Source organism: Antennarius striatus, chromosome 13 (assembly GCF_040054535.1).
Source record: "Antennarius striatus isolate MH-2024 chromosome 13, ASM4005453v1, whole genome shotgun sequence".
NCBI classification, from domain to species: Eukaryota; Metazoa; Chordata; class Actinopteri; order Lophiiformes; family Antennariidae; genus Antennarius; species Antennarius striatus.
In genome coordinates, this window is record NC_090788.1 from 21598788 (window position 1) to 21613030 (window position 14243).

The following is a 14243-nucleotide window of genomic DNA, read 5'->3' on the forward strand; positions in this document are numbered from 1 at the left end:
TCATGTGATTGTGACAAACGTGACTTGTTGTCTGAGCTCAGCAGCGGTTGGATGATGTCAGACGCTCAGTCCACGAGGTCTCATGGGGTCGTGGGGTCGAGGGGAGCAAAAACATTTGGAGTGTCAGCTGGCTTAAGGAAGGTGCCAAGAGGGATCAATGAAGCACATTTCCTCTTATTTAATAGGAGGAAATGTGCTTTATATAACTCCAAATGTTTGAAGTTGTTTAAGTTGTTTATTTTATTTGAGAACCTTAAAATAAATGAAACTAAATATTAGTTCATTTTATTTTTTGCTGTTTACAGAGTTACAGAGAAAGTTCCAAAACTTTTGCTGTCACCTGCATCAAATATTCACGTCTGATGTATAAGTCATGTCAGGAAACCTTCCAAATGATTATATACCGTTACAGCGTTAGCGCCACCTTCTGGAGACAGGAAGTAAATATTGTGAAACACCAGTCGTTCATTCACAAGCAGGTGCTGGAGCCTAACCCAGCGGACTTGGGCATGAGACGGGGGACACTCCGGGCGCGACGCCTGTGCACCGCAGAGCCACACAGACACACACAAACACACACGCACACACACACACACACACACACACCTACGGCCAATTGCATAGCGGCCATTTAACCTGAAGAGCATGTTTTTGAGGTGGGAGGAAAATGGAGGAAGAAGTTGACAACATCTGGTGTGTGTGTGTGTGTGTGTGTGTGTGTGTGTGTGTGTGTGTGTGTGTGTGTGTGTGTGTTCTCTACCTCCACCAGACAGGGACACCCCCAAAACACTACGGCACCAAACCTCCGTGTTCGCTGTTGTTGTCAGCGTTGCAATTATATGACCTCACTCATTATGACGCCTCCGCCCCGACATCGTTACTACGGCAACCTGTTAGATCGGTAATGTGGCCCAGTCTGAACAGAACCAGATCGCATCTGGACACTTCCTAATAACAGTGTGAACAGTCAGTCCTAACAATCAGATATGGAAGGAAATCTGATTGGAATCCGATTTGCCTGCAGTCTGAACGCAGGCAAATCGGATTCCAATCGGAGCCACGCGTGTAAATGACAGCTCAACTGTTTTTTTAATGTGCATAAGACAAATTACTTTTCTTTTTTATTTTAGAGTTTAAATAAGTTTAAATAAGTTTGATTATTTAACAGAAGTTGATAAGAGTGCTTCTCCCCCATGGAATCGGACGTAAATAAAGTAAAATAAATGAATAAACTACCCTTCAAGCAGTTCTCCTTGTTATTTTACCACGGTGGTATCGGAGTATGTTTAAACATACGCTCTGATGTCCTCGAGGTCTTCAGACGCCCTCATTAAGATCTGTAGTTTGACCGCTGTAGCTTCTTGTCTGTTGCCATGGTGACCTGGTGAATTGACGCCCCATAGATGATGGCTCTTTAGCGTTGTGTCACATGTGCTAAACCCCGGGTGAACTCATCCTGGGTTGATTAAACTAACCCTGAACAGCTGCTGTTAAACCGCAAACCCTGGGTTTACAAGCTCAGGTTCAGTTAAACCAGAGTCACAGGTTTGACCCGGCGTTTGTTAACCCTTTGTGAAACGGACATCCGGTCCCCAGGCTGGATGGACAGAAGCATCACGTTTCACAGGGAAACATCTATGACTTTAATCAGGAGATAGGATCTAGTCCTCAGTTTCTGCTGTTTGAAGAAACATGAATGCATTTCAGACCTAAAGACACATTTAATGAGGAACTCCTGGTTCAAACAGTCCGTTTAACCCCAACTGTGCTCAACATTTCATTCTTTTCCCTCCAGACTGTTATTTGTATAATGACCAACTCATCTGGCTCCTTCTGACACAGTGAGACAAAAGCTCAAATTACAGATTTATATTTATATTTATATTTATATTTATATTTATATTTATATTTATATTTATATTTATATTTATATTTATATTTATATTTTATTATTTGCAATAAAAAAGTAAAATAAAATAAAAGAACAAACAAAGGGACAGAGAGAAAAAAATAAAATTAACATCCAACATGTGTGTGTGTGTGTGTGTGTGTGTGTGTGTGTGTGTGTGTGTGTGTGTGTGTGTGTGTGTGTGTGTGTGTGTGTGTGTGTGTGTGTGTGTGTGTGTGTGTGTGTGTGTGTGTGTGTGTGTGTGTGTGTGTTTATGTGACATGTGACAGAGAGAGAACAACTTAAATGTATTAACAACAAAGAAAGTGAAACATGGGTTGGTGTCTCATGCTGTCGGCTCTAAAATGGTTGGTCAGAAAGTTGAACTGGTTTTACTGTTTTTTCTGGTTTTCCTGGGGAGAAGTAAGGAAAAACAAAACTGATGGGGAAAATAGGTCAATCAGTGTTTTCCCCAGCAGGCCTGAACCGAACGCCTCTCCCTCCTCTCACCATCACCCTGTCTGAGGCTAATCCAACACAGATGTGTGTGTGTGTGTGTGTGTGTGTGTGTGTGTGTGTGTGTGTGTGTGTGTGTGTGTGTGTGTGTGTGTGTGTGTGTGTGTGTGTGTGTGTGTGTGTGTGTGTGTGTGTGTGAGCCTCCATTCCTCTGTTTCTCCTCCTCACACTCAGAGCCTCTCTGTTCTCCCCCGTCCTCCCCCCTCACTCGCCCCCCCTCTGGTGAAGCAGGAAATACTGGGAGTTCCAGGCCCTGAAGGAAGAACGCAGCTGAACTCTAACACATGGAGGGATGATGTGAGACTGAAACCAGTAACACTGAGACGACCAACACCGTGATAGCGACCAGCCCTCCTCTTGACTCACGTTAATGACGGAACAACGTCATTCAGGGTGTGATTGGTCAAAACAAACACAGGACTTTCTTTTCCATGGATCTTATAGCTGATTTCTTTTTAGGTTAATTCTAGGTTAATGGTTGTTAATGGTTGTTAATGGTTGTTAATGGTTGTTAATGGTTAATGGTCTTTAATGGTCTTTAATGGTCAGGTCCTATGAGCCTTAATTCACAACGGTTGAATAGTCAGATTTAATACAAATTAAAAATAAAACACTTAATTTTCTGTGCCGGACAGGATGTGGAAGATGAAGATGATGATGTTGTCCTAATGAGGCTTCAATACCATGGATACGGGCCGGTTACACCAGTATAGCAGGAAGAGTTAGCCTGATGCTAACAGTCTGTAAAACATTACATTAACACCCCATAGATCCAGATTTCACATCATGATAAGAAAAAAACAAATCTGAGACTGAGTGAACAGTTTGCTCTGATGTCCTTCATCTGGTCTTCATCTGGTGACGGGGTCGTCCTCCAGTAGGAACTAGATGATGGAGGAACCAATGTTGTCCTCCAGTAGGAACTAGATGATGGAGGAACCAATGTTGTCCTCCAGTAGGAACTAGATGATGGAGGAACCAATGTTGTCCTCCAGTAGGAACTAGATGATGGAGGAACCAATGTTGTCCTCCAGTAGGAACTAAATGATGGAGGAACCAATGTTGTCCTCCAGTAGGAACTAGATGATGTAGGAACCAATGTTGTCCTCCTGTAGGAACTAAATGATGTAGGAACCAATGTTGTCCTCCTGTAGGAACTAGATGATGGAGGAACCAATGTTGTCCTCCTGTAGGAACTAGATGATGGAGGAACCAATGTTGTCCTCCTGTAGGAACTAGATGATGGAGGAACCAATGTTGTCCTCCAGTAGGAACTAGATGATGGAGGAACCAATGTTGTCCTCCAGTAGGAACTAAATGATGGAGGAACCAATGTTGTCCTCCAGTAGGAACTAGATGATGTAGGAACCAATGTTGTCCTCCTGTAGGAACTAAATGATGTAGGAACCAATGTTGTCCTCCTGTAGGAACTAGATGATGGAGGAACCAATGTTGTCCTCCTGTAGGAACTAGATGATGGAGGAACCAATGTTGTCCTCCTGTAGGAACTAGATGATGGAGGAACCAATGTTGTCCTGTAGGAACTAAATGATGTAGGAACCAATGTTGTCCTCCAGTAGGAGCTAGATGATGTAGGAACCAATGTTGTCCTCCTGGAGGAACTAAATGATGTAGGAACCAATGTTGTCCTCCTGGAGGAACTAAATGATGTAGGAACCAATGTTGTCCTGTAGGAACTAAATGATGTAGGAACCAATGTTGTCCTGTAGGAACTAAATGATGTAGGAACCAATGTTGTCCTCCTGTAGGAGCTAAATGATGTAGGAACCAATGTTGTCCTCCAGTAGGAACTAAATGATGTAGGAACCAATGTTGTCCTCCTGTAGGAACTGAATGATGTAGGAACCAATGTTGTCCTCCTGTAGGAACTAAATGATGGAGGAACCAATGTTGTACTCCTGTAGGAACTAAATGATGGAGGAACCAATGTTGTCCTCCAGTAGGAACTAAATGATGTAGGAACCAATGTTGTCCTCCAGTAGGAACTAAATGATGTAGGAACCAATGTTGTCCTCCAGTAGGAACTAAATGATGTAGGAACCAATGTTGTCCTCCTGTAGGAACTAAATGATGTAGGAACCAATGTTGTCCTCCTGTGGGAACTAAATGATGTAGGAACCAATGTTTTGGGGTCAGGTTTCTGCTGGAAGCATTAACTGACGCTAACGCTGGACTCTGACTGTTTTCTAGTTGATGTTAACTGTTGGTGGATTAACTGAGAAAAGTGGAAGTAAAACAAAGTCATCAAACATAAAGTGCTGAATCAGACTTTTAATTACCAGGAAGTGACATCATCGCGTCCTTCCTGTCAGTGTGGTGGAACACCTCAGTGGAGTAAAGCTTGACTTGACATTCTTTCATTTCACTTTGGCACGTTTTATACAAAAATACTGAGTTACCAAATGCACTTAAAAACATAAGTACTGTCAAATGGACATAATGGACACTGTAATGATAAAAGCATTTGCTTTGTTTCAGGCATCTTGCTATTACCCTGCCAGTTCAATATTAACACTGAAATAAAACTATACTTCTAATATATTTACACATTTTAAACCAGGTCTTTAATAACTCCTGTCTTAATCTGACCAAACATTTATTTTAAAAAAATTCATGCTTGCATAGATTTTTTTTCTTCCGCGAGATTTAGACCTCAACCACAAACTCCAGACGCCAAACAAATTGTCCTGTACAACAATCCACTCCCTCATAAACATTACTTTAATACATTACACTCATATGTTCCTGTTTGTCACAGGAATTAACCCATAAAATCTCTGCTCACTCAATCTTAATGAGAAAAGATGTCGGATAAAATAACCGGTGGTCGTTGGTCTTTATTTGCTCCTCTTCGGAGTTATTAAATATATGATCCAAACATAAGAAACAATGGCCTCCCCTGAAATGTTGACTACTGTATTTACTACAACAACAGTGGCAGATCTACACAAAGCAAAGTGTTGGTTCAGTAAATGCTCTGGTTTATGTTTTATTACATGTCTATACAGGTGATACCAAACAAAAATACGTACCAGGTATCAGAGACTATATTCAGCGGAAACCGAACGGGAAGCGCAGAGTCTAGCAAGGACCACGAGTCACCGAGTATTCTCATATGGAAAACTGAAATAATTGACGACCCTCTTGTTTTTCATGCCCGTCCCTCCGTTAACAGGTCAGTCATGAGTGAGTAGTGTCTCATAAAACATTTGTGACATCAACATGACAATAAGCAGTTATAACTATTCATTACAGTTTTAGTTACTGTATTTGTATCATAAGTCACAAATATTTAACTATCATGTGATAGCTGGTTGTCAGTGTGTTCTTCTCACACTGTGTACAGATGACTACCGTGTTCCTGACCCTACACAGTGGTCATTACTTTAAGTGAACCCGTGTGGAAGCGAAGGATCTTCTTCTTCAGGGCTTGTGAGGCCTTGATCTTGACGAAGGCCTTGGGCTGCAGAGGTGTCCCAGCAGGGGCTGGAGCTGCTGAGAGGGATGAGATTGAGAGTTGAGGGGGTAGTTGTTGGGGCCACACCAGACTTCCACTTCCATCTGAGTCAGTAGAGAGTGAGCTGGACTCTGGGGAGTCAGCCTCACTCGTGCTGGACTCGGACTCATCCTGGCCTGGCTGAGGGTAGCCGTCACTCGGCTGGTAGGGCTGTCTCTGGACCTTCTCTACCTGGTATTCCAGGTGATGCTGTGAGTGGTTGTGTGAGCAGCCATATGAGGCGCGTGTAAGGCGAGATCTTCGTGGTCGTCTTATGAAGTTGTCCTTGTGGTTTGACACCGAGGAGCCCTTCGTCACTGCCTGCTCAGCCTCATCCTGGCTGAGCTCCGCGGTGGACTGCCAGCGTCGACAGCTGGCTCCTGGCTGTTGTTTCTTGGTCTTGGCTTGAATATTATGACTTCCTGTTCCATCGGCTCCACTTGCTCCACAGTCTCTATCTACTGTGTTGAACCTGCGCTCCGGAACCATCTGGAGGCTGTTCTCTGACTGGGACCTACACGTCTTCCTCCCCGGCTTCCTACTGGCACAACTTTTGTCTTCATACAAGCGAGTCTTTCTGGAGGCTCCTCGGGGTCTGGGTGTTTGGACCTGAGATGCTGTGGGCAGCTGCTGCTGAAGATGCTGGCCGTCTTCTGGACTGTATGTGATTCGACTGGGCTTTGGTACGACAGAGGCTTTCTGGGGGTTGGATTGAGCGTGAACATGAGCTCTGGAGGAGGCTCGGCACGGCTTAGCAGGAATGTATTCTGCATTGACCAGCTGATCATCGGGTGAAGACATTGGCTGAGGCTTCAGGGCTGAAGGAGGTGGGTATTTGTGGAAATGCTGGGCTGGATCTGAAACACAATTGCTTAAATCTGGATGTGCTTGCAGCACTCTGACAGATGGATAGTCCTTCAAGGTGGAGCTTGAGGAATCAGTCGTGTGGTAAACTCCTGGTTGATGCTGGACACCTTTGGGTAGATGGCAGTGGTACGACTTTGGAGAGTCTTCAATAAAGCTTTGAGACTGTTCCTCATCGAGCATTTGGTAGGCCTGGAGGTTGGGTTTAAGGTTCATTCCCCCCGAACACTGAGGGGAACCACAGATCTCGTGGCTGAACCCCTGTTTTGGTGCATGTTGCTCTTCTTTCTGGCATGAATGACTTTGCTTCCCCACACTGACCACTCGGGCCTCGTGCGTCAGGCTGGTGCGAGGCTTTGAAAGGCGTGTGGGCGGGGCACTGCGATGGATCAGTCGAAATATGTAAGTGTCTAATTTTTGGGCATGTTGATTATCTTCTTGACTCATGTCAGCATTCCTCACATCCCCAAAATTCTCACTAGCAGTGACTTGTGTTGTTGAGTCTAACAGCCATTGTTCTCCTGGTTTAGTCTCTGCAGCCCCGCCCGGGTCCAGGAGGGAACAGGGGACCAGGATGTGGTAACTTGTTTCCAGAAATGTCTTTTGCTTGGCTTTGAGGACTTCTCCTGAGAAAAAGACCAAAGACAGAAATCACAATCAGTCCTGCTGCCACGCAAGTAAACTGATTTACTAACCAAACAACTTGTCTGACATGGCAATGGAAAAATTCAGCAACGCGTGAGAATGAGGTTAAATGTTACCGTGAATAATTCATCCGCTATGATTCACCCTCTGACTGTCTGTATTTACTTCCTGTTCCTTCCTCCCACTGGTTCCAGTCACACCTGATCACAAGTCCTCTAAACCCAGTTTACCAAATCTGTGATTAAGTTTGTAACTTTTTGGATTTTAATTATAAAACTGTGCCAAAAACAGCATATTAATGTGTTTTACAATAGTGCAGTCAGAAAACAATACGTGAGTATAATCTTGATATTACACGGAGCCTCTAGATCCCAACGCAGATGGGTTCCATTGTTTCCACTGCGATCCACTGAGTTTTAGTTCAATGCTCAGGAACACGACGCTGATCCTGTCGCGGTCACAGATGACAGCACCTCTGTCAGCTGAGACAGAGGTGCTGTCGTCTTCATCATCATCATCATCATCATTATCATCATCATTATCATCATCACGGGTTTTTCTGTCTGTTTAAGCGCTTTGACATGTCTGTTGTCATGATTGAGGACTATATAAATAAAACTTGATTGATTGATTGATTGATTGATTGATTGATTGATTGAATACTAGAATGAAAAAAAATAGAAAAATAATTTGACAAATCAAGCTTGACCTGATTTTATTTTTCGCAGCAGTAGAAGCAGAGGTGAGGATGGTACCTGAACAGAGGTAGCTGTCCTCTGCATCAGGCGTGGCGTCAAGCTCCGTGTTCAGGTTCAGCTCTACTACCTGCTGTTCTAAAGATCCCTGTGCCCCCCACAGGCACTGGAGACTGCCCTGAAACACAGACAGCGACAGTCACACAATGTGCACAGATACACACAGTACTATTTACAGTACATATGATACATGTAACCCTACCCTTGTAATACGTGACATATGCGTTCATTTGAAATATCAAGTCCGTGTTCATCTGTTACAGTGAGAGAAAGAGACAGAGAACCCGAACACACACAGACAGCTGAGACTACAAACCCTGGACCAACAGCAGCATCAACACCCACACATCAGCCCCAGAGGACCTGGACCACCTGGGTATGAAGGCAGGAAAACAACGATGTCAGAGGAGATCAACCACAGACACACAGAGGAAGTCTGAGTAATAAAGTAACTTTAAAAACCATCAAACCATTGGTTCCAGGTCTAAACTCATGATGGCTCACGGATCCCTGATGACTACACTGGAGCCAATGCTCGGCGTCATCCCTCCTGTAACAACACCCCTGCCCCCCCTCCATCCTCCAGATAACAGAACGCCCAGTCAGCCGTCTCCTCCTGACTCCGAGTTTGTTTGCCTTGGCTCCGCCCCTGAGAGTCTTTTCCCAGGTGTCAGAGGCGGGGCCGAGTCACACCTGTTACTGATCACTCAATAGGGTGCGGACCCGGTCCCTCCCTTCAACATCCTGTCAGATAGTTCTGCTCAGGTGGTGACACCTGGCCGTGTCTCCATAGTGATATCCAGCCAGATCTCACGGGGCTTCAAACCCTTTTGGACAATTGTGTTAAAAACTGGTTCATCAGTCAAAGCCCCACTCATTTAGAATGGGGGTGTCCTCTACGGCTGGGTGACTGCAGAACATCACATCATGTATTATTGGTGATTCACCAAACCATCCACCCCCGATGGCATCGGTCTCCTCTCTGGACGTGAACACAGTTCACTCTGAGCGTTTCTCTGTGTGGCTCCGTGGCGTCTTGCCCGGAGTGTCCCCCGCCTCACACCCTGAGTCATCTGGGATAGGCTCCAGCCCCCTGACCCTCCACAGCGGGTCTGGTTGTACTGTCTCAGATGACCTGTCAGTGACACGTCCTGCTGTGGACAGTCTCTGACAGTCCCTCTGTCCAACAGGCTGCTGCTCACTGGAAGAATCCCTGCTATTCAAAGCATGTGACCATCAGCCAATCAGTGTCTGCTGCATTAGGAGCATGTCAGGGTTCACAAATAAACCATAGTGTGTGTGTGTGTGTGTGTGTGTGTGTGTGTGTGTGTGTGTGTGTGTGTGTGTGTGTGTGTGTGTGTGTGTGTGTGTGTGTGTGTGTGTGTGTGTGTGTGTGTGTGTGTGTGTGTGTGTAAACCATTGTATACACATTAAATGTGAGTGTCACTCTGCTCTGTCCTCCTGATATATTTTAATAATCCATCCATTAAAGAACATCCGTCATATTGTAATAATCCACACTGTGGTTCTCTCTACTGCAGAAAACATCCATCATCCATCATCCATCATCCATCATCCATCACACTGTAATGCTCAGTACGTTTGTGCTGCTTCATAATGAACTGTTGTTGATGAATCCCATTAACTGTCCGTAGATGGATCTGTTCAGACCATCCAGACGTAGAATCAGCCTCCTTTCATTATTCTGTATTGTTTGGAATTTCACAGTCTTGAATGTCCAATCAGAGGCGATCCAGCGTTACTCTGTACCTGTAAAGTACATCTAAACAATATCAACACTCAGGAATGGTCCCCTTATGTTAACTCCAAAGCCCCATTCTTATGATAAATACAAGTCATTGGACTTGAGCATCCCATAAACTACCAGACAAATACTGGGAAGTCACCAGGGTGGAGGCTGCACTGGTTTCACTGCTGAGACCAGTTTGCTTATAGATCTGCATACACACACACACACACACACACACACACACACTCATACACAACATGCTGGGTACACTTTACACACTATACTAACAATTAAGTATGAATTAAGTAACAAGTATAATAAGAATACATTTTTGCCTTTTGTGGTTTCCATGGAAACATGATCATGAAGGTGTGTCTCAGAGCGGTCCTGCTGTGGATTATACTGGACAGTATTTTGAAAACTATACATTCTAATGTCACTCAGCAGGACACGTCCAGTTCATTAAGCAGTGCCTTTTATTCTTGGACTTTCAATGAAGGATGACATTAAGGCGACAGAATTGTTCATTTTCTCTTGCATGTATCCATAACAACACTCTGTTGGTCTGCAGAGGACTGCAGGCTCACGTTTACAACACATTTGTTGTCCTGTTTTGGGGGGTGTCAGGGCAATTTCAAAGGATTAATATTCGTGATAATTGAAAATCATACAAAAGTACATCTACACTTGTAAGTTCCCTATGATATATAACACTTCCAGTTGTCATTCATTCTACAGTGTGAATTGAACAGATATGAATTTCAACATGTCTGATGTACATTATCATTTATGCAGCAGCTACTTCTACAGAGATGGGTGGACACCCCCAGCTCTCACCATTCAACACCATTGAGTCGAGTAAAAGTGATAATGACCTCTCGTGACACCCCATAATGTAAACCAAACACTGCTTCAGTGGCTGTCATGGCCCATTAGTGACTCTTCTGATAAATTCTAGGCTGAACTCTTCTGACTTTAAATCTGGCCTCTTGGTGAAACTCAATGTGTTTTCAGCCCCAGAAGAGTTTCTGTATCTTAACTCACCACCAGGCATTTTGAGACGAAGAATTCTCTTGATTTGAGACATAAAATATCTTCAAATCCTAAACTGAAGTCAAGTTGCTTTAAATTCTTCTTCATACGTAACTGTCAAGAAAGCAACTTTTATATTTTCCATTTATCAGACAATCACATTGTTTACGGAAGATATTAAAAAATATATGAAACTGGCCCAATAGTGTAAAATATAAAATATTCCTAATTTAGTTGTATTTCATACAATGTCAATAAAGGCGATTCTATTCTGTTCTGTTCTATTCTATTCTATTCTATTCTATTCTATTCTATTCTGTTCTATTCTATTCTATTCTATTCTATTCTATTCTATTCTATTCTATTCTATTCTATTCTGTTCTATTCTATTCTATTTTATTCTATTCTATTCTATTCTTTCTTGCATTTTTCTTTTTTCTGACCGAAAACGAATGAATCCAAAGAATTTTTAATTTTTTAACAAGATCTGTTGTTTGGTGTTTTTTAGACATAACCATAGTTTTATCATGTTATAACTTGAGACCTCTAAATGTAAAACACAGTAATGTGCGTGTAATCCAGTGTGTTTTAGGTGGATGGAGTAACGCGCCTCCACCAAACGTGTCCTTAGATGGTAACGTTGGTCTTCAGGACTCTTCATGACGTTCCACACGACTGGTGCTCTTCTCACTTTACTTCTATTTACAGTATTTGTTGAATTTGGTGAATTTAGAACATTACACTACAGAAGAAAGCCCAAACAGGGTAATAAATCACTTTTATTCCAGAAAGTCATCTTGGACAGTGTAGTTCAAACCCCCCCTAACTGCCCTGGGACACCCGGAGAGACGCTTTTCTTTGCAGAAATGCCTCTCCGGACAGAAGACTTACTGTTTGCAGGCTGTAGTTCTTCGGTCCGCCGCCCTTCGGTGCGTCCTGGACGCAGCGCAGCGGCCTCAGAGCCCCCCGGGGCGGCCGCCGGGCGACGGGGGAGTCCCCGAGGCAGAGCGCGCTCCGCACCCGGCTCTCCTGCCTCTGCTTCAGCAGCTCCAGCTCGCACAGGCCGGCCAGGCTGGCCTCCATCCGCTCCCTGCTCCGGCCGCGCTCCGCCACGGGCGGGGGCAACGGCGGCTCCTGCACCGACATCCCGGTAACCGTTTACCGGAGAACGGAAACTAGACGGAACCGGTGAAAGTTTGACCAAAGTTTGTCATGACCGGAAAACCGAGACAGGAGAGAAACACAAACCCACCCCCCCTCTGCCTGAGGAGGGCTCTCTCTCTCTCTCTCTCACACACACACACACACACACACACACACACACACACACACACACACACACACACACACACACACACACACACACACACACACACATGACCGGGGGCATGAGACTAATCACGGTACAATAAAATGTCAAATTACACAAACAGATTAAAATAAACTTCCACACAAATGAGTTACAGTATAAAGGTGTGTTGGTAACAGTCACCAATGTTTACTTCAGTTATTACTACAGTATTAATGATTAGTAATTATTACTACAGAAAATACAAATACAATTATTAACAAAACAAATATACATTATTCAGAGATTATTAATGTGTACAATAGATAGATAGATAGATAGATAGATAGATAGATAGATAGATAGATAGATAGATAGATAGATAGATAGATAGATAGATAGATAGATAGATAGATAGATGTATAGATAGATAGATAGATAGATAGATAGATAGAAAGATAGATAGATAGATAGATAGATAGATAGATAGATAGATAGATAGATAGATAGATAGATAGATAGATAGATAGAAAGATAGATAGATAGATAGATAGATAGATAGATAGATAGATAGATAGATAGATAGATAGATAGATAGATCAGTCTGTTCTCTCTTTGTCTCCAGAACGTCTGTCCTTGTTCCTCTGAGGAACTCGTTTCTAATCCAACCTGGAATTTATTCAAAAATAAAACTTCATTTGTCCCCAAGTGACAATTGAAAGCACGTGAAGCAGGATTGGTGTAAAAGTGCAAACATACAGTGTAAACATAAACAGTGTAAACATAAACAGTGTAAACATAAACAGTGCAAACATAAAGAGTGTAAACATAAACAGTGTAAACATAAAGAGTGTAAACATAAACAGTGTAAACATAAACAGTGTAAACATAAACGGTGTAAACATAAACGGTGTAAACATAAACAGTGTAAACATAAACAGTGTAAACATAAACAGTGTAAACATAAACAGTGCAAACATAAACAGTGTAAACATAAACAGTGTAAACATAAATAATAAATAATAACATAAAGACACTTCTTCTTCTCCTCTGGGCTTTCCCCTTCAGGGTCTCCACAGCCAATCAGTGTCCTCCCTCTGACCCTGTCTTCCTTCACTGTTTGTGTTAAATAATCATTAAAACCTAGTTGGATGAGTCTGTTGGTCTGAAGAAGCTCTCCTCCCAGCCACATTAACACATTCATTCCACTCCCCCAGGTGTAACACACCTTACCTCAGGACCATTTCCACACACCCCTGTCTGCTGGGACAAGGCGACATAATCAGTATGAAGAGGCATTCAATTCTTTATTTATAGCTTCTATTTTTTAAACAAGTCTTTAAAGTGTTTCCGAATAAATCTGAAACATTAAGGTAACATAGTCGATAATTGATAAAATGACGTTTTCTATGATTATGCCATAGCGCCATCTATAGGTTCTTAACAAACACTGACAATACCTGTACCGTATCTACACTGCAGGAAGCAGAGAAATCAAATGAAATAAAGACACTAAGTCTACATTTTAGAATGATTTTAAGCAGAGATGAACTGGCAGACAGCCACACTGACGTCTGTGGAGGATTTGAAGTGATGGGGTCACAGAAGAGAACCAGACCTGTAGGGTAGCAGCGTTCACCACTGAGCCACCACGTTACTATGCTGTTTATTCAATGTCTAGTCTTTTGTAAATCACATGCAAATGTATAATTAATTAAAAGTAATTGATCCGTCTGATGTGTTCAGTGTTCAGTAGATTTAGCTTTATTTAAATCAATTTCTTCTGGTAATCATTAGGGTCCATGACACTGTTCCAAAAATCTGTGGGGAAAAAATGACAATTTATATTGAACATTGTCTTCTATATTAGAAAAGCCCCTCAGGAATCTATTTACGCAGTGGAACCTAGTGGAACCCAGTGGAACCCATTAGAACCCAGTGGAACCCAGTGGAACCCATTAGAACCCAGTGGAAACACACTTGTTGTC

The 14243-nt window shown here is 42.9% G+C and overlaps 1 protein-coding gene across 1 annotated transcript; it reads right to left on the bottom strand.

Moving 5' to 3' along the window:
• Positions 1-4608: 4608 nt before the first annotated feature.
• Positions 4609-12243, bottom strand: LOC137606561 (dapper homolog 3-like). The gene is made up of 3 exons (XM_068331874.1): positions 11859-12243; positions 8186-8303; positions 4609-7411 (listed from the first exon to the last, which is right to left on the bottom strand). The coding sequence occupies exons 1-3, from the start codon at positions 12111-12113 to the stop codon at positions 5793-5795; spliced, it is 1992 nt and encodes a 663-aa protein (XP_068187975.1). The 5' UTR covers positions 12114-12243; the 3' UTR covers positions 4609-5792.
• Positions 12244-14243: the final 2000 nt, after the last annotated feature.